The sequence below is a fragment of the Drosophila mauritiana genome, chromosome 3L (genome assembly GCF_004382145.1).
Source record: "Drosophila mauritiana strain mau12 chromosome 3L, ASM438214v1, whole genome shotgun sequence".
In the NCBI taxonomy this organism is placed as follows: domain Eukaryota; kingdom Metazoa; phylum Arthropoda; class Insecta; order Diptera; family Drosophilidae; genus Drosophila; species Drosophila mauritiana.
In genome coordinates, this window is record NC_046669.1 from 22,696,319 (window position 1) to 22,716,616 (window position 20,298).

The 20,298-nt window shown below is 47.6% G+C and overlaps 1 protein-coding gene across 1 annotated transcript in view; it reads right to left on the reverse strand.

Annotated features, from left to right (window-relative positions):
• Positions 1–3,351: 3,351 nt before the first annotated feature.
• Positions 3,352–20,298, reverse strand: part of LOC117139380 — a 42,949-nt gene continuing 26,002 nt past the window's right edge. Inside the window, exon 7 of the mRNA XM_033301638.1 lies at positions 3,352–3,460. Within this exon, the coding sequence (XP_033157529.1) occupies positions 3,352–3,460 (109 nt within the window). The remainder of the gene's footprint in view (positions 3,461–20,298) is intronic.

Genomic DNA, 20,298 nt, shown 5'->3' on the forward strand with positions numbered 1-20,298 from the left:
CAGAGTTCGTTTTCGGAAAGTGTTCGTTTAAATTTTCGAGTAGGGATTTATAAAAGTTTGATCGCAGTCGTGTAATCCAAAATTATGCCTCCTTATAGTGTTTGTGGAAAAAGCCACACTTTCGTTTCAGCTCATCTGCGCCGGGAGATCGATCTTTCGCCGAGGAGTGAAAAGTTGAGTGAGTCTCATTTATAAAACTTTACTTTTTATTGGAAATATTCGGTAGTAAACCGATAAAATTTTGCTAGAGGTCATCATATATTGTATACACACTGCTAATAAACAAGTAATAATAATGGAGTGGCGAGAGCAGCCGTTTGAAAGATAAAGAAAAAAAAGAAAGAAAGAGAAAGAAAAAAAATATAACCGAATTTACGCGCGGCTCTCTCTCAAACGAAATTAATTTTTCTTCTCGTTAAAGATTCTTTATAAAGAAAACTCAAAGAAAGAATAAATAAAATTAATAATTCATAGAACAAGATTATAGAGAGAACGAAAAATTATTGAAGATTTAAATGAAAGCTTTGTTCCTTCCTAAAAATATATTTAGCCGCTAGTATCTTTAACTTTTTGTCTTTGTAATGGTCTCGAATATCGACTTAAACCTGCGTTATCTGATCGCGCAACTAAGAAAAACTTTGCTTTAAATTCCTTTGAGTTACACTAGTCTGTATTTCTATATTTACTTGTTTCCTTTAGTATGTACTTATTTTTAGATATAAATATTGTTATTAATTATTAAGTACCGATTGATATTGAAAATATGAATTTCTAAAAACCTAAATACTGACTCGGCTGATGTTTCTCCTGACGTAGGGCACTAAAGGGGCCACTAGAGCTATGCTCTTAAGGAAAGTGGTCTTAGGTAGGGTAGGGCAATACGCGAACACGATTCCACCTGTGCTTCGCAGGCGAAAAATTCTCAAACTTTCCTCCCATTCTAGAACTGTCCGCTTCCGAAAGTATTAATTTGCTTCCTCCGATTTTGTATTCTAGCTCCTTCATTTTGTTGTTGTTGCAAGCACGCTCAATTTCTTGATCTTATTAATTGTTGTCTGTAACGAAAAGAAATCTGTACAAGTAAGACCACCACACCCAATGCCATGAGCTAGAGCCGGCCTCTAAAGCGTGCGCCCGCAAGTACAGGTACTCCTGTCATCCATCATTTTAATTCGTTACACGTTACAAAATACCGAGCTGGTGGAGAGGAGTTCGGGAAGGTTAGGTGAAGGATCGAGGTGACATCGAGAAGCCAAACGACATGGTCTACTGTGAGGAGTTTTAAAATTCCCCACAAATCTGTAGTGGCCTAGTGGCCTAGCAACAGCAAAGACGGCCGGGATGCAGGAAGAGTCAAGGGCGGTCAGGTCAAACGGCTTTGGGCCTCGGCAAAGCGGAGAGACCGTAAACTAAAGGTACCGCACTGGACCTTGGACTCGGGCTGGCCAAGGGCACAGAGGTCTAACGGTAACGGTGCGAACGTTGGGCATGCTCAAAGAAGACGCACCGTAAACTAACGGTACCTCGCTGGACCTTGGACTCGTGCTGGCCAAGGGCACAGATGTCAAGAGGACGCACCGTGAACTAACCGTACAATAATTGGACCTTGTACCCGTGCTGGCCGTGCGCAATAGTGGAAATATCGGGATCCCCACCGCCTATAAGGGGTCGGCGCAAGTACGGATCGGGACAGTTAGTGAACCTGCCCCATATCATCCTAATCCCGTTCGAGACGACACGTCGTCCGTTGTCAAGGAAGCACAGGACAACGAAGGCAAGGCGTCGCAGGAGAAACTCCACAGGAGCAACGCGATCACCGGTACAATAAATCTGCTTTAATTAGAAGAATTAGAATTGCTTTACCTTGGTCGGGCAATCACAGATATCATTAATTTAGTGAGACGAAGACACAAGCTCTCTGAGCTAGCCGTTGCAATTCGTAGTGATTAGAAATAAGAAAAACAGTTCGTTACAACGTATTTCGAAAAATGATCAACAACAAGGAAGATACATGTTTCGCCGCTCCTTGACCTAGGATACAGTCCGAGAAAATTGATAAATTAACGTTGAAAGAATCACTGAGACTCATGCGCTTTTCCTAGCGGGGGCCTGAGAGTGAAATTTGGTGCTCTAGTACTCTTACAAACCTCACATGCTCTAATATAGGCCCTGACGTCAGAAACAAGACCAGGCCAGAAATAATAACGTCTTATTCTTTCTATAGTCGTGCGCGCGTGAAAGGATCTCATCACTAATTCTTTGGGTACCCAAAGTTTGCAGGTATATTCATCGTGCATTTGTTCTCCAGTCAGGTGCTCAGCTTTTCTGTATAAAAGTGGCATTCGGCCTCTCTTGAGTGTTTTCTAACATGTAGTTTCATTGCTGTCGACCATGGTGGAATAGGTGCGCTATTATTTGATTTGATTTTTTTTTTATACCTCCCCGCTTCTTGCACATGCCTCTCTACTCTCCTCTCACACTCTACTCACTCACTGTTTTGTTCTCGAAGTTCTGTACCCTTCATCTATTTGTCGCTGGCAAATCCGATAAATGGTTGTATTGTTGTTGGCATTGTTGCTTTCCATTAGCTCATCGGTTCGTCTAATAGTCGCCGTAGAATCCGATCTCACTTGCCACCTTCGCCATGTCAAATTCAAATTCGTTGATCTCATTTAAGTTGTTTGATTAAGTTTTAAATTTTTTATGGGAATATAAGTGGTCTTGGTACTATTAAACGATAAACGTTGAATGTCATTTACAATTTTTTGTGGTATTTATCAAGGTTTAGCTGCATAGCAGCGCTGTCAATTACGCCAGCAGCGGAGCGGCAATTTAATATAAAACTTATATATACGAAGTACATATATAGATTAAAAGAAACATAGAGAGATTCATTCTTTCGAAATCACTACATTTTAAAAGTTAACTTGTTTTTCCATTGCTAACTTCCGTGATTTTGTTTTTATAGTAATAGTAAGTGGTAGAAAGTGTCAGGAGCAAACTTTCGTGCTAACTTCCGTGATTTTGTAAGTAATAGTAGCAAGTAATTGTAGTAATAGTAAGTGGTAGAAAGTGTCAGGAGCTTGCCCAAGCAAACTTTCGTGCTAACTTCCGTGGTTTTGTTTTGAAATGTAGCTTTAATAATAGTAAGTGGTAGAAGGTGTCAGGATCTTGCCCGAGCAAAACTATCAATCCCCAAGCCGAGCCCCATAACGTTCCCAGTCAATTCAGACCATTAGGCGGGCCTCACTTTATACGATATCAGCAGTACCACATCAGTCATTACAAATAATTAGCTGCACTTAATAAAATGCGCCAGTCCCAAGAAATATTTTTTTTTTACATAATTTATTAAAACTTGCTATAATTTTCAAAGCAGGATTTAAATACATTAAATATATTTTTTAAAAGCAAGACGTAGTTTCCAGCAATTGCAGATGAAGTTCCAGTTGATCCTAGTCTGAAAAAATTTAAGCTTTTAATGGGATATATAAAATAATATTTTGTTTAATAATTTTGTTATAATATACAAGTTAATAATTACAGTTAATTGGTTTTTATTTTGTAGATCGCTAGCGACCGTTTATTTTAATTGATCATTTGAAACTAAAACTAACATACAAAATGTTTCCCTAAGTCCCTAGCAATCAAGTGAAGTCGTCGGCAGCGTCGCATCGTAGAAGTGTTGATGTCGCGCTTAACCGTTCGTTGGCGTTGATGGCAGCGGAGACTATGCAGACCTCTGGTCAGCATTTTTGGCACTTGTGTTTACCCAGAACAATGTAGGAACACAAGATGTGAGAGAGAATCGATTGTAGGGCAATAACTTACATAAGCTATTTTTGTTTATTGTGTAATATCCAAATATGCCAGCTGGGAAACATAAATATTACAGGGCAAACTCCTTCAGAAGCTCCACTTCAGAAACACAATTAAATGATCGGGGAAATCGACTATAGCATTCTCTCTTGTTAACTTCTTGTATCATTCTATTCAGACTTCATAGATAGGGCATGTCCCTTACATCTTACATTTGCAACAAGCGCCGAACAAAAGTATCTTGTGCTATACATTGCTGTCAGTGTATGCTCTGTTTCTTGCGAGACATCTAAATTTTCTATTCGATTCAAAAATATTTATAACTGTTGGTAAGTTAAGATTAAGATTCAGCTTTTCGGTAATTACGCATTGAAAGATTGATTCCGTTATATTTTGGTGAGCCTCGCTATGGCCTTAGAATTTTTTTTCATCTGATTATTTCATTTTGCTTGCCGAAATATCTTTAATTGTTAGACAGATGCCTGGTAAATAATGAGAATTGAGAATTTCGCATAAGGAACTGGTTTGACGAATTTTTTGCTTAGGTTTGCTTCTAGGACTTATTTTACTTTTTCTTCAATATCTTTAATGTCACTGCTTGGGTGCTTATTGGCGGGTTAGCGGTGTTACGTTGATGTGATGTTACGTAATTATTTGCATCTTCTTCAATCTGTGTAAGTTATACTTTATTTATTTATACTGTGCGGTTATTTATTTAATATTTATTTATAACAAGAGGACTATTTACAAGATTAAACATTTTAATACAGGTTTATTTTGTCAACAGTTTATTTTAAACTGTGCTTTGATGAGACGTCTTTAAAAAGTTTGTTCGCTGGGCACGTAGCGTCGGAGACGGGTTGGGGTGCGATGTAAGCTTGACATAGTATTTCCTCTTGATTTCAGCTATTGCATTTTTGAATGAGGTAGGTTCAAGACTCAATAAATGTTTTCGTTTCGAACAAGCCATGGTTCCACGCTGATAGTTCTGAGGATCTTTGATTGAGCTCGTCGGACGATTTCCATATTGCTATTGCAGGTACAGGGTGCGGCAGCATCTTTTTTAAAATGCGCGCCATTCAGTTAGTTGATGTCATAGCGGAGCGCTAGTTGTCGCGTTCATGAGGGGCGACTGCAACGCCATCATGCGTTGGAATAGTGAGGAGGGTGAGTTACCGTTTCCAACCGGCACACAGACCCTCCAGCAAAGCCACCCCGACTTACCCTGGAATTGGTACAAAGCAACCAAAATGTAAACACTGGGTTGAATTAGGCCGCCCAACGACCGTCCAGCGAACGGCCGTTGCCAGCAGCGGAGAAATGTTTACATTACATTTCTACAGGAAACCCCTACTACTCCGGACTGGGTAATAGGAGCACGACATCAGCAAAGAACTAACCCACTCAAGAACAGTTTAGAAAACTAGACTAACTTATATAGTATAGCACTAGCTACAGGGCCTACAGCTATATTGATTTACAATGGTATTGTATCTTAATCTAGTTAATATACATTTGCCTTTTTGTTTCCAGATTTTGTGGTATAATTTAGTTTTTTTGAGGAAAAGAATGAGTTTTTGTATGTTATCTGGATTGGGTTTGCCAAGAAGGTCTAGAGGGTTAGTGTTGTTAAATATGTCTTGTTTGGTTTGTAGGAGGGATGGGCATGAGTTTAATATATGGCTTATTGAAATATCACCTTGGCAAAAGTTGGACAAGTTGGTATTGAATTTGGATTTATTTTTAGTGTTGGTGGGTTATGTTTGTGTGTCCTAGTCAAAATCGTATTATTTTTATTTGGTCGAGTCTAGTCCAATTTGGGTGGGATTGTTTGAGGTAATCGCATGTGTGTGAGGTATTCGTATTAATTGATTGGTAACAATGACTTCTTTTTATTTTGTTTTCGTTCTTTTTTGTCGCAAGATCGGCTTTATAATGTTTTTTTACACAAACAAAACATTAGAAAAAAAGTGGCAGGAATATAAGATAGACAAGCACTATTTAATAAATATATTATTATCAAACTAAGTAACATAAAAGCCCACACTAACAAGAAATAACACTTATTCATTATAAAGTAGGAATAGCTTCAATATAGACACTCTGATCATGTAAACAAAGTAGTCGATAGCCATTAGCCAGTAAACTAAACATTATACCTAAACTGTTATTTCATAAGAAACAAATAATAATATAAGATAGATAATAAGTAAACATGCCCCCTCTCTCCGACCACAGGGCAACAACACCGATCCAGCAAACGAAAAAAACGAGAGCCGAGCAAAAAATTAAACGTAGATCGCCAATACGAACCCGGACGAAGACATTTTGAGGGAAACAGACAACTTTTGTAATAAAGAGCATTCTCATTTCATACCTCAAACTGCTTAGTTGTTTTTTTTTTTGGAAGCTTTCCTCCCTCGGCCACAGGATTGTAACTCCCGCCGCACGCTGCGGAACGCCATCCGGGCCTTGGCCATCCGCACGGCCTCGTCATCGTCCGATGACACCTCCGCGTGACCGTCTCACTCCTGTCGTCATCCTCACTCTCCGAAGAAAGGTTGGCGACCTAGACCGCGCCTTTCGTCTCCATTACCGGTTCGTCGTCCTCCAATTGGACATCCGGAATCTTCTCCGGGCCCTCCATATTCCACGGGGATGGGGATCGCGACATCAGGGGTGACGCCAGGAGCTGGAGATAGGAATCGGAATCCCTACTACACATCGCTCCGGGCTGTCAGGGTTCAAGTCTTGGCTCGGACCCTGGTGATTTCTTGCATACTTACAGGTGTGCGTTAAAATTGTCAAATTTGCGTCGCTAAAAATCACAACGGAAAATGGAAAATAATGGCCCACCGCAAAAATCACTAGACTTCACGTTGATGAAGTAAAGTGCTAGCGTGGGCCCGAGAGAGATTCGCGAGCAATTGCTGAAAAACGTGCCGAAAAAAGACTCTGCCTTATCTACAAATAGTAATTCAAGAGACGTCAATGATCCTTCATATATTATGAATTATTCAAGTGAAACTGCTGCGGCTGATGATCATTGTGCTGCCCCGCAGCGTTTTCAAAAAATCAAGTGTTTCTCCAGAGACTGGCAGGAAAAAATCGAAATCTAATATCAGCAAACAAGGTGAAAACCCTTGTTCCACTGTTACCAGCTAAAAGAAGACAGGCATTACAGGGTATGCGTGAAAGGCCTGCATCACAGTACGCTACATTACCAGATCAAGGAAGAGCTGGAAAAAAATTGGTCACAAGGTTCTCGACATACATACACCGCTAAGGCGAAACCCAACAGGTACCTCAAAAGCACTGCCAGTCAACATGTTCTTCCTAAACATTGCTGCTGCGACAAACAATAAGGAGATCCTGGCGGTAAAGGCACTATGTCATATGAGAGTAGTTATTGAGCCTCTCCGCAAGCGTAACGCTCTTGTCCAGTGCCATCGTTGTCAGCAGTTTGGCCACACAGCGAAATACTGCCGTAAGCCCCACATTTGTGTGAAATATGCCGGTGAACACCCAGCCAAGGACAGCACTAGGCCACGCATCGAGCTGTGCACTTGCTACAAATGTGGTAGAAATTATAAATGTTGCAGCGTTCATTCAGCGATCCAGACCCAGAAGTGGAGTGGCTTGAAGAACCGAGGTAAATGAGCGACCAACTACACGGGGCTTATCTGGAGGTAGGGAGATCCCCTCTTCTTGAGGCGGTATATTGTATGCAGATGTTGGGTCCGTTGGGGTCCTAAAGGGTCCGTTCACCACAAGCAACCACTGAGCCTGACACACCAACAACAGAATCAGCAACAACAGCCCAAGGATAGAATCCTCAGTCGTCACAGGAGCCGCAGTCGGCTAAGGTCGTCTAGGGGTACACTTCAGCGCTCGACGGATGCTAGCAGCAGCGTTGAAGCCATCCTGCAGACGCTAAATAAAAGTAATAATTCTTTGCGCTCGATTCAAGAGAAGCAGATGGAATTAATGATGATGAAACAACAGCAACAACAGGCACATCATCAATCTGCTCACTGCTCTCCAAGCGCGTCAAGCGCCATAATGATGCCGCTGCGCATCTTAGTGTGGAACGCCGATAGCGTGTCCACGAAGCAGCCCGAAGTGAAATGCTTTGTGCGGCGCTACGAGATCGATGTCCTGCTGCTCAGAAAGACTCATTGCAAGGAGGCACAGGTACCCAAAATATTTGGATTTGAGTCCGACACTGCCAACGACCCGAGCGACGGTAACGCCAAAGGATGTGCAGCTATCCTCTTACACCAATAACCACTGACTAGCTGCAACTCATGTCTGCAGGCATCGAGACGGGCTATGGCCCTGTCAATTTTAGCGCGATCTACTGCCCTCCGAGGTTCATATGGAATACGGACGAATTTAAATGCATTCTGGATCAACAATGTTCCAAACTCCTCGTCACGGGCGACTGGAATGCATCCCACTGGCTTTGTGGCGGGGAGATGCAAACGAAGGGGTCGAGCGCTAACGAATCTGGTCCTAAGCTCAGATATGAGCTCCCTAGCGACCGGAGGTCCTACAAGATTCCCGTACGGCAGTAGAGGCTCCCCAGGCTATATAGATTTTGCTGACAGCAGGGGTATACCGGACATGCATGCTGAGTTACCGTCCGTTGCTGAGCTCAGATCCGACCACCTACCACTTATAATCACACTAGATGCAACAACTACAGCTTATCCAAAGATGGAGCGACTAATCGGTAGGCACACTTACTTGGAACGATTCCATGAGCATATTGAATCCTCTCTGAACCTGAGTATGGCGATAAACTAAGAAAGGGGCCTAGAAGAAGCTGTTGACACTCTCACCTATAATACCAAAGCTGCAGCCAGACTGGCAACTCCTAGCCCGGTGCAGAGGCCCATAGCAGCTAAAATACGGATCACCAGAGAGATTCTGCTCCTTTTGGCTGAGAAGAGGCGTTTACGAAAAAGATGGATGATGTCTCGCCACCCGCTGGACAAAGCGGATTGGATCAGAGCAAAGTGTGTTTTACATCGCGCCCTGGTTGAACATATATCAGCTTGATTCGATGACAGGCTTGCAAACACTGGTAACGAATGTGATGCGACGCACTAGCTATGGAATGCTACGCGCGCTATCAAAAGGCATTGTGCAAGGAACGCCGTTGGCTGATATTGTACATGGTCCGCTGCTTTACTGCCTGTACAGATACGCCATGCCGCGGCCAGACGTTAGCCTACCCGGGACGTCAATGTTGGCCACATTTGCTGACGACGTGTGTGTCACCTACAGATCCTGCTGCGAACACGATGCTGCTGACGGCACCCAGGACTTCGCATCAACATTTGCGGAATGGGCAAAACGCTGGAACATTGGAATCAATCAGTACACGCTGAAAAGGAAAACACCACCGGCTGTGCTCAGTCGAATACAGCCAAATATCTTGGTGTAAACTTGGATCGGAGTCTCAACTTCTCGGAGCAAGTGAGTGCGATGAGAGTGCGTATACGTGCAGCAGCGTCAAAGCACTTCTGGCAAATTAATTTGCGAAGTAAATTGTCACTCTGCAACAAGGTGACAATTTACAAGCAAATTATAGTGCCAATATGGAGGTATTGTTGTCAGATTTGTGGCTTGGCTTGCGACAGCCAAATTCGTCGCATTCAGGCTGCGCAAAACAAAATCGCCAGGATGATTACCGGCTGCGAATGGTACGTAAGGAACACAACCCTGCACAAAGACCTCAAGCTAGCCACTGTCTTCTAGGCAAAATGCACTCCACCCGGTTCCACGACAAGCTAAAGCGCCACAGAAATCGCCTAGCCAAGGCACTGTCCAAAGCTCGCCCACCAAGAAGGCTCCACAGGAGGCAGCCGAAGGACCTAAGGTCCCCCTTGACTAGAGCCAAGAGATGATGATGAATTGGTATATTGTTAATTGTTATATTTGTATTATTGTTTTGTTACAGCTAACTATTGTTAGCCGGCGCGCCTGCAAGGGCTGAATTAATAGCGACCAAGGTGGCAAAGGGGTTTTCAGCTACCCCGTATGCCTTCATAAAGTATTAAAAATAAAAACCCCTCTTAATTGAAAGACGAACTCGAGCCGCGACGAAACCTCGGTTTTCCCTTCTGCTTCTTGTGCCGTTATTCCGTGGGCCCGTACCCGTAACGGGGCTTTTCCCTTCCGCGTATGTGTGTGTTAACCGTTAACGGTTCTTGGCTGCGTACCTTCCCTGTCCTGTGGGTGCCTCAATACCTCTGACCTCTGACTCAATACTTTGTATCGTTCTTCCCCCCTTTCTCATCCAACGGTTTTTGCTACCGTTTAGCACTCGAAGTCCCCTGGCCCGCCGGCGCCCGCGTTTCCCGGCTTCGCATAACCTTTAGCTGCCTTCGACAAATGGTGCTCTTTGGCCAATTCTGTGTCCCCCACCTTGGGTTTCCACGGCCGTCTTCGGAGATTATAGCGGCTCGCCTGATCCTGCGCCGCACTCTCCATGTTCCTCCGCACCAGCTCGAAGATTTCCTTCAGCTTCTCCGCGTTCTCCGCAGACGTCTGTGTGCACATGCCTGTCCCGGTCGTCTGCTCGTCGAATAACGGCAGCCTCGACTCCCTTCCCTGCGTTATGAATGCCGGCGAGTAACCAGTGGTCTCCGCCACACTTGTGTTTACCGCCAGCTGCAGCTCCGGCCAGTTCTCTTCCCATGTCCTCTGATCGCCACCTGTGAACTGCGCGATCATTGTTTTAACGGTCCTGTTGGCCCTCTCCGTGGGGTTCTCCTGCGGGATATATGCTTCCAGAATAGCGACGGAATCGGGCTCGTCTGTGGTGTGGCCGATGTAAAGAATTCCAACGTCTAGCTCAGAGAGTTTGTAAGTTCGTCCCACCAAATTTATGATTTGTGTGATTGCCCGACCAAGGAAAAGCAGAGGTTCTGATTAAAGTCCATTTATTGTACTGATTTCACGGTGATCGCGTTGCTCCAGCGTCGTTTCTCCTGCGACGCCTTGCCTTCGTTGTCCTGTGCTTCCTTGACAACGGACGACGTGCCTGCTCGAATGGGCTTAGGATGTTATGGGCCAGGGTTTATCTTCCGTTAGGTCCAGCCAGCTTCCCAGGTCCACCTTTGCCCACCACTGACTCCACTGTCCCTTTCAACCACGCCAGGTCTTTGTTTCTCCTGCTCCGAATATCGATCTACACTTGTAGTGCTCCTACTTCCTTTTATGTCCTCCACGTTTCTCACTACCCATCACATTTTCACTGTCTGTCTTACTGTCTCCTTCTCCGCACGTTCTAGCTTACTTCCGCGCCTTCGGACTCCGTTCGTATTATTTTACAAAAAATAATATATCTTTCGACAAATCAATTTAGAATTTGACGACAAAAATTAAACATCCTAAACGAAAGATTTAATTCTTCCGAAATAAAAACCGGAATGATAGAGTAGGATAGAGAAGAAGAGAGTTGGAGTTGAATTCTTTAAAGAAATAATTCATACAAGAGATGATCTGAGATCAATTATTTAAAAACCGCTCTTAAAGGAGAAGCAAGGATTATGGTCTCTGCAAAAAGGTTTTGCCGAAAATAATACTGCCGCTTGGGAACTTTAAACCAAGTTGTATGAAAATATGAGAAAAATAGTCTCTGATCAGCTGAATCGTTTGATTGACTTACCAATTTTAGACAATGGTTCAGCAAGGCTTTATTGACTAAATAAATGAATAAATTCATTTAATAAAAGCAAATTTTTAAGAGGATGTTGACGTGATATTCGCTTATACCATTATATAAAAATTCAATTATATGAAACGCTCATAAAAAAACAAAGAAATAATTAACTATACGATACAATCGATTTCTTAGTACAAGTTTTAGCCTCTGGGCTTATCACAAGGCGAAGAAAAGAAATCTTTTGAAAACTTTTAAAATACCACTGTTAAGGAAACAGGCTGGGCACGTTGTGACAAGAGGAATTTATTCGAAATCAGCGCTTGTGTAATAGATGTTTTAAAGACTGTTCTTTTACAAAGTGTAACTCTGAATATTTATGTTTAGTTTGCAAGAAACCACATCACACAATGCTCCATGTCCCTACTGAAAAAAACAAGCATTTTTACCATATAGCATGGTCGCTCGGGTGACGCTCTGCAGCAGCCGTCTACTCGCCTGTTTTGGCCCTCTGGTGTTCAACATTATGGTTGATAGCGCCCGGTTTACTCCTGCTGGAGTCACGGAATGAAAGCCTGGTGTCTATCATGACTGCCAGGTACTTAATTGCCCAAGAGGAGGACATCGTGGTACTGCCTACTTCGACGAAGGCCGTCTCCACTGCCTTCCTGGAGCTAATCAGGACAGCCTCCGTCTTCTCCGGCGCCAGCTCTAGCCCCATTGAGCTGAGCCAATATTCAATGGCCCTGATGTTTTGGTTACACTTTTCGATCTTGCTCCTCCCGACCAGCGGTAGGCGAAGTATACCGTCATACATGGTGTTCCACAGAAGCGGGCCTTATCCCTTATCGGGATGCCGTCGGGCCCGGGAGCCTTGCCGTCCTTCAGCAGTTTTGCCAGCTCCAGGATCTCTTCACTGCTGACCGTGACGTCGGTTTCGACGTGGTCGCCTGTGGCTGGGTCGACGGGGCGTAACCCATCCATCAAAGAAAACAGATGTTCCGCTACACTGTGGAGCATCGCTGGGTCCAGTAGCTTGGGAGTCCTTGTGTAAGCCTTCTTGACCACCACCTTGTAGGCACTTCCCCATGGGTCGCTGTAGGCAGAATCGCATAGGTCGAGGAAGCATTTCCGCTTGCTCTCCCTTATAGCTATCTTTAGTGCTTTTCTGCGGGCTCTGTACTCGAATTGGCGTTCGGCAAAGGACTCCGCACCTCTAGCGCGTTGATAACGACGTCTGGCGGAGAGGCACTCACGACGAGCCGTCTTTATCTCCTGGTTCCACCAGTAGAGAGGGGCTCTTTGTCGGCTATGCGTCCTGCTCCTTTGCATGCTGGCGACGCACGCGGCCTTCAGCTGCCTCATCAGTGGGTAGGAACTGCTCTCGAAATACCTTCGTGTCCAGAGTGTCCGTCTTGTATTTTATCCTAGTTTGGGCTGCTATCTGGGCGTGGGACGAGGGAGGGCGTCCCAGGTCGGAAATGATGGGCAAGTGGTCACTGCCAGTGTAATCCTCGCTGAGTCTCCACCTCGTTAGCCTGAACGACGAGCCGCTAGTGAAGGTGAGGTCCACCACAGAGCCCAGTCCGGCGCGCCTGAACGTGTGCCGGTTTCCATGGTTTAGAAGAGCCAGGTCCAACGTCGCGAATGCCTCCAGCACCATCCTGCCTCTCGTGTTGATGGTTGAGCTGCCCCAGCTCTCTGACCATGCGTTGAAGTCGCCCGCTATGAGAACCTGGGTGCGGCCTCTAGCATCCTGACTGAATGCGATTAAGGTCAGGCTGGGAGCTAGGTACAGGCTACGCTGTACACCCACCAGGCTCGAGCTCCTTGATCTGGCATTGGGACCATTCTACCCTCAACTTACCACGCTTGATCAGCGGGTCCGCCAGATTGGCTGGGACTGTTATAACAGCAGTCTTCCCTCCATACTACGTTTGCCAGAGGCTCTTGATAGCCACCACTGCTGCAGGGATCTCTGCCTGGACCTCCAGGGCCCTCTTCAAATCGTCGAGGTCGCGAATCAAGAATACCTTTGATTGAGTTACCGAGCGAAGGCTGGCGCGGTCTCCTAGAACCGCTCCCATGTCCATCTTGAGCTTTTGCGTCGAGTCTTGGGCAGAGGCACGTAGCTCGAGGAGCAGTTCGCCTTTGGCCGTCCTCTTCACCCTTGATACGTTCTCCCCGATGGCCCTGAGCCTGGCGTCCTGCCCTTTTGTGACCAGCGACAGCACTTCGCTATACGATTAGCCAGCTGAAGGGGTGATATCCAGCGCATCTGGCCTCTCCTTCAGCGGTCTCTTCCTGCGCGGTCCGGGCGGTTGCTGCAATCTTGGTTGCGGCTTACTTCCCGCTGCAGTGGCTTGGGGCAGAGCCCTTGGTGAGCGCTTGGGTCCCGCAGCCTTCTGGTGGTCGGGTCGCGCGGACAGCGCCGTGCGATCCTTTGGCTTGGGGCTATCCTTACCCTTGCACGGTTCTTCGTGGATGGATGGGATGGCTTAGGGGTGGTCTTTTTTTTTTTCGGAAAATTAAAATCTTCTCAAGATACCACCTACCTACCACCTACGTAATTAGGAATTATGCCTTCGTACTAAAACAAAAACCTCCGCGTGCTCTTCAGTCCTTGCTCGCTCACCGGGACTGCCAATCAAGGTATGACTTCGGTGAGCAGGATGTGAGGCGAGGTCGCACTCCCTCCCTTCAGTGAAGTCTATGGGGGCTCCTCCTTCCACCCTTTAGTCGCCTTTTACGACGAGCCGGGAACGCTGAGGTAGAATTCTTCGCCCGCCGTCACCCAGAATGACAGTTTGGACTTAGACATCCACTCTGTTGGCCATCATATAGTTCGCATAGCCGCGAACAAGCCACTAGGGCTGAACGGGGTACCTGACAGCATCTTTAGCTGCTCCCTCTCCGCCGTGAACCTGGAGCAGTGCATTAGCACATGTTCTGCTGTTTCCTCACCGTCGACGCACCGTGACGGAACCGGAGTAGATAGGCCCGGAAGCAGCCATGGTCCGTAAGGAACGGGGTTAGGTGGTAGTCCAAGCATTTGTGTTGGCACTCTGCCCAAACCGTCATCTCAGGGATGAGCTGATAAGTCCACCTCCCCCGTCGCGACGTTTGCCATCTGCTCTGCCATTCACCTATTAGCCACTCGTGTGCCTCTCGCCTGGAAGCGCCACTCCGCATTAGGCTGAAAGCCTTGATCTCCAAAACAATTGGCGGCAGGCCTGCCAGCGCTAGCGCCGCGTCTTCGGATATGGTCCTGAAACCTCTAATGAGCCAGATTGGTGCAGCGTATAGCAGCGAAGCCTTTGCTACTGACACCAGCAGTTTCCTGGCCGGGTGTCTTGGGCCTCCGACGTTGGGCATAAGCGTAGCCAATGAAGAGGCTGTGACTGCTGCCTTCTTGCTGGCGTAGCTCGCGTGGTCCTTGAACGATAGTCTGCGATCTATCATTACCCCCAGGTACTTTAGGGACTCTTGGGAAGTCACCTGCATGCCATTGACGGAGACAAGCATCTTCTCCACCTTTTTCCTGCTGCTTGGTAGGACAGCCTCGGTCTTGTGAGCCACTATTGCTAGCCCGGCTTTCTCGAGCCAGAGGATGGCAGCACCGATCGTAGAGTTGCATTTGTCTTCCAACCTTGCGATTGTTTTTGAGACAGCTGTGATTGCCACATCGTCAGCAAAACAGTGCAGCTCTACTCCTACGGGCCTGTTGATGCCCAAGATCCCATCGTACATAATGTTCCATAGGATTGGTCCAAGTACCGATACTTGGGGAACACCTGCCGAAACTCGGTATCTTTTCGGGCCATCTTCCGTATCGTACCATAGGACCCGGTCCCTAAAGTAGCTGCCAACGACTATCCTTAGGTACTCCGGGATACCCATGCGGTTCATGGCTGCGAGGATTACAGGCCATTTGGCGGTGTTGAAAGCGTTCCTTACGTCCAGAGTCACTATTGCGCAGTATTCCTTCCTGCCCCCTAACCATCTATCACCAGAAAGAGCGTCCAGTGTGCTCTTTCCTTTCCGGAAGCCATATTGATGGCTTCCCAGGCCGTTGATGCTCTCGGTGATTGTCTCTTGTCCCTTGCCTTTCGGCAACAGGACTAGCTTCTGGCTTTTCCACCTTGTTGGGAAGATTCCGTCCAGAGGGCATTGCTGGAAGGTGGCCCTGAAGATTTCAGGTCTACCCAACGCCACTGCTTTTATAACAGCTCCAGGAATACCATCTAGTCCAGGGGCTTTGTTGGGTTTGATGCGCTTGGCTGCCTCGACGACTTCAAGTTCTGTGACGCACGGGAAATCTGGACAGGGGCTGCCTCTGTTGGCCTCCATAATGTGGTCTGCTTTGGAAATAGCTCACATACTATGTTAGCCAGGCCCCCGGGTCGGATGGGGTTGCCGCTCTCCTCCTTAGCTTGTTGGTAACAAGCTTGTAGGCGAGGCCCCAGATATCGCAGTCTACGCCATCCTGCAGCTCCTTAAACGACCGCGCTTTGGCAGCCGCGATGCCGTGCTTGAACTCTAGGTTTGTACTGCCTCTGGCTCGTTGCGCCGTTCTCCTAGTCCTGAGGCAATCAGACCGTAGTTGGCTTAGGGAGGCACTCCACCAGTAAACGGGTGGTTTGCGCTGTGCCTTATTTTTCCTTGGCATGGTTGCGTCGCAGATTCTTCCCAGTATATTCATGAGGCCTGCCGCCATACTCTCTTCGTCCCCAATTGGGATTTCCAGGGAATTGATCTGATAGGCCAGCATGGCCTCATCGATCTTCCTGGTGTCCCATGCTTTCCCGGCTGTTCTACTCTGCCGTCTCCTGAGCCCTCCGGGGAGAGACTGAAGGAGATCAGGGCGTGGTCGCTCAGGTAACGTCAATAAAGGACGTACCCCTATCGTTGTTAAACGTCGACTTCCGTCCGTCGTTCAGCAGTATAAGGTCCAGCATTCTCATGGCGTCAATCAAAGCTCGGCCTCTGGCGTTGGATGTCCTGCTTTCCCATTCCACTGCCCAGGCATTAAAGTCGCCGGCAATGACCTTCGGGCTTCGCCCTCTCGCATGGTCCACGAGAGCCTCCAGAAACTCCTCGAACTGGGGGTGTCGCTCGGCGGAGCGTAGCAGCTGTACATGTGCAAGTGTTTTAACTTCGTATAAGCGATACCCCGCATAGGTAAAGCAGCCAGTTCCTGGACGTGGAGAGAGCTGCAGCATTTGATAGCTGCTTTACCTGTCTCGTCAAGGATCATGGATGATTGTCCACTACCAGAGACGTAGGGTTCGCTTAGGAGCATGAAGTCAACATTGCGCTCAACCGCAGTCTGGGCCAGGAGGCTCTGAGCTGCTGCGCAATGATTGACATTGAGCTGTACTACGCTAATATGGGCGTGCATTAAGGTGGCTCTCGGCTTCTTTTAGGGTCGCTCTGTAGGTCGGGCACGCAAAGTTACCCGTCGGGTGGTTTCTGTCCACCTCGCTGCTGCAGATCAGGCATTTTGGAGCTGCAACGCACCCCTTTGCCTTGTGCCCACGCTCACCGCATCTAAGACAGCAGTCTGCCCTGTCAGTGTCCTTGCAGGTTGCTGATCGATGATCATAGCCCAGACACCTGTAGCATCTCGTGGGTCGGACGTCCTGGGTGATGCGACATCTTGACCATCCAACGATTAAGGTGCCCTGTTTAAGGACTGGTATCGCATCGTTCGCGTTCAGCAGCACTGAGGCTATCTGCGTCCCATCCCGCATTCTGCGAAGGCCCCTGATATCTTCAAGATTTATCTGCAGGCCCTGGAATTGGGCGACCTGTGGAGCTCCTCTGCTGTCGTAGCCTCGTCCAATCCGCTGCAAGATAGAGCTATTCTTTGCGTTCCCATTCGCGCAGAGGCCAAGTCATTGAGCGCCGCTTCCAGGTCGCCCTTAAACTTGGGAACGCTTTCCGAAGCTTTCCCCTCTACCTAAAGCAACAGCTCACCTTTCTGCGTTCCCCGGATTTTTCGTACGTGACTGCCCAGTTCGCTAAGGCTCGGGTCCGATCTTAGCTTCCGAAGCATCTCTGAGTACGAAGCCTCACTTGTCTTTTTTACGATGAGTGCCTCAGGTTTTTTACGCAGGCGCGTAGGCTTCACCTTGGTCCACTCTGCACCCGTGCTAGCATTCTTGGCGACAGATGCGTAGCTGCCTGGCTTGGACTCGTTAGGTCTGGATGGCACCTTTTCTTCACCGTTGCCACCCAACGTAGGGTTGCTCGGCTTGGGCGCCTGGACTTTTGGCACTTGCACCTTGGGTACCTGTGCATTGTGAAAAGCCTTTTTGGTAGGCTTTTGTACCTGTGTCTGGGTAGCACTGCTCTTCAAGCGGTGCTCTCTAGTAGTACCTTCGTACAGCTCTATCGCCCTGTTGTTAAGGGCTGAGAGTTCGGAAGCTATGCCCTTTGTCTCTCGTGTCACGTTGGGTCTCGAATGCGGATAGCAGGATGTTGATCTTGTCATTCATCGGTCGTAGCACTCGTAGATGCTGATTCGGGTTACCGACTCCTCTGGTGAGGGGTCTCGAAAGTCGGGAGCTCCTCCTGAACGGGTCGTTGCGATCAGGGGAACTGCCCTCCACTGCGCTGTCCATCAACTGAAGGATGGTCTACGGTTACCTAGGCGAAGCACCAGCCTTAGAAAGGGTTTCCCACGTAGGCCACGGATTTCCCCCTGGCTTTTGGAAGTTTGTTCCGCTTCGACTTGGACACCAGAGCCTCTGCTTACGACCTTTGTGCCCTTTCCCCCTTCTTAGCGACTTTAGCGAAATTAAATTAAATTTCAACGGTTTAATTTTTTAAATTTAATTTTGAATTTCGCGCTCTACTGTAGCAACACAACACTGATCACACGGTTGATCTGGAGAGTGAGACGTTGCCACCCGCTGCGCCAAGTTGGCAGCGCTATCAGATGTTTTATCCGCTGCAACGATCGGAAGCTAATAAATTTCCTATTTACCTGAAACAGGCGCACAATTAACTCGCGTGATTGCAGCGCAAATGTATGGCGGGACTCCACCGTGTGGTTTTGCCAGTTTGCCGCACACAACTTCTTTAACTTCGAGTATTTCGCGCAGCGTTAATTTAAGACGTCCGTCTTAACGAAGATGTAGACTTGGTCCTTAGGGGTGGTCTGTTGGCTAGCATCTGCTCTTGCCGTGCGTCCGACCTGCGAATTCTCCGCCTCCGACAGCCTTGTGCGCAGCTTTAGTTGGAGCTCCTTCAATCTGTCGAATGAGTTTTTCATTGCCAGATTAATGCTCGTCACCCCGTTATGGTTGACCTTCTTCAGAAGGTCGTCCAGGATTGCTCCCATCTCCTCGATTTCTTTCTGGGGTGTCTTTACTCACAGGGGAAAAAAAAGTTGCGACGGTGGGAGATATACCGCTCCAGCTCGGTCGCCAGAGCCCCGGATTTATAGTGAGCCGCCGACGCGGGGGGGGTTGGCTATTGGTCTGCTCCTTGACTTTTTACACTCTTCTTCTGCCTCTCCTGCTCGATTATGGATCTGTCTCCGGGTTTCCATGGAATGTTGCCAAAGAAAACCGTCGGCCGCCCATAAATGTATGCTAAGCCCGGAGAACAGATATTTAGGTGATTTCCGTAGCTGGTAGCTTTAGTCAGTGAGTGCACTGAGAAGAAAGCACCACCTATGCCTGGGGACTCGTGCAGCCGAACAGCGCTGCCAGACCTGGGAGCTTTTGCCGTTTACCAGCACTGCTATCCCAGCTGACTGCGTGATCAGCTGGCGTGACTGGCAAGTGGCAGCCACGACACCCCATTGCAACAACACAAGGGACGAAGAGAAAAAAGCGAAAATAAAGTTTTTTGTTTACTACTCTCACCCTGTCCTGCCCCATGGCGCTGAAGATCGTCGTCGGCGGGCGATCCATGGACTCTTGGGGCTCTGCCTACTGCTGGTGAGTAGACGGCCCACCATTGTGCGTTAGGGACAACCGCTCCTGTCTCTGTCAGGCCGGCGCGACCCGGAAAATTTTGAGATTTTCCAGGAGCGCCAACTCGATGCACTCGACTTCGCGCGCGAACTACCTCCGGGGAGCTTCGATAGGTATTGTAATACAGAGGAGTTGTATGATCCAGAAAGTAGCCACGGCTGTCTCCAGAGAATTTGATCAGATATTTGTTGTGAGATTAAATAGTAGTGCTTGCTGCTCAACATCGACTGCTCGTCGTCTTTATTCTTGGTCTTAAATAAACTAACAGTTTTTTTTTTTTTTTTTTTAATTCGTTTATAGAATGGCCGGTATGGCCGTGAAGCATTGCTTCGCGAGGACGATCAGGATTTGCTCACTCGTGGACCCTCCTGGCTCTCTCGGCTCTTCTGAGCTCGGTGGTTATCGCTGCGGCGAAGCTGTTGACCGCTTGCCATTCCGCCTCCCCCTGCAGCATGAATGGGACTCGGTTGTCCGCATTCAGTCTGCCGCCAAGTACGGTTTCCAGAGAGCTCCATTCCCTAGCGTATTTAACGCACGAGAAGAGAACGTGCTCAGCTGTTTTGCTCCGACCACCTCCGCACCATGGACAGTCATCCGCATCCTCGTGTCCAAAGCGCTTCAGGTAGCTGCGAAAGCAACCGTGCCCGCTGATCAGCTGCGTTAGGTGGAACGTAATATCGCCATGCTTCCGCTCTAGCCACGGCTTGAGGTTGGGTATCAGCTGCTGCGTCCAGCGACCCTTAGGCTCGTTGGTCCACCTGTGCTGCCATGTCTCCAGGGTGTTCTGCCTTGCTTCAGCTCGTATTGCTTTCTTGG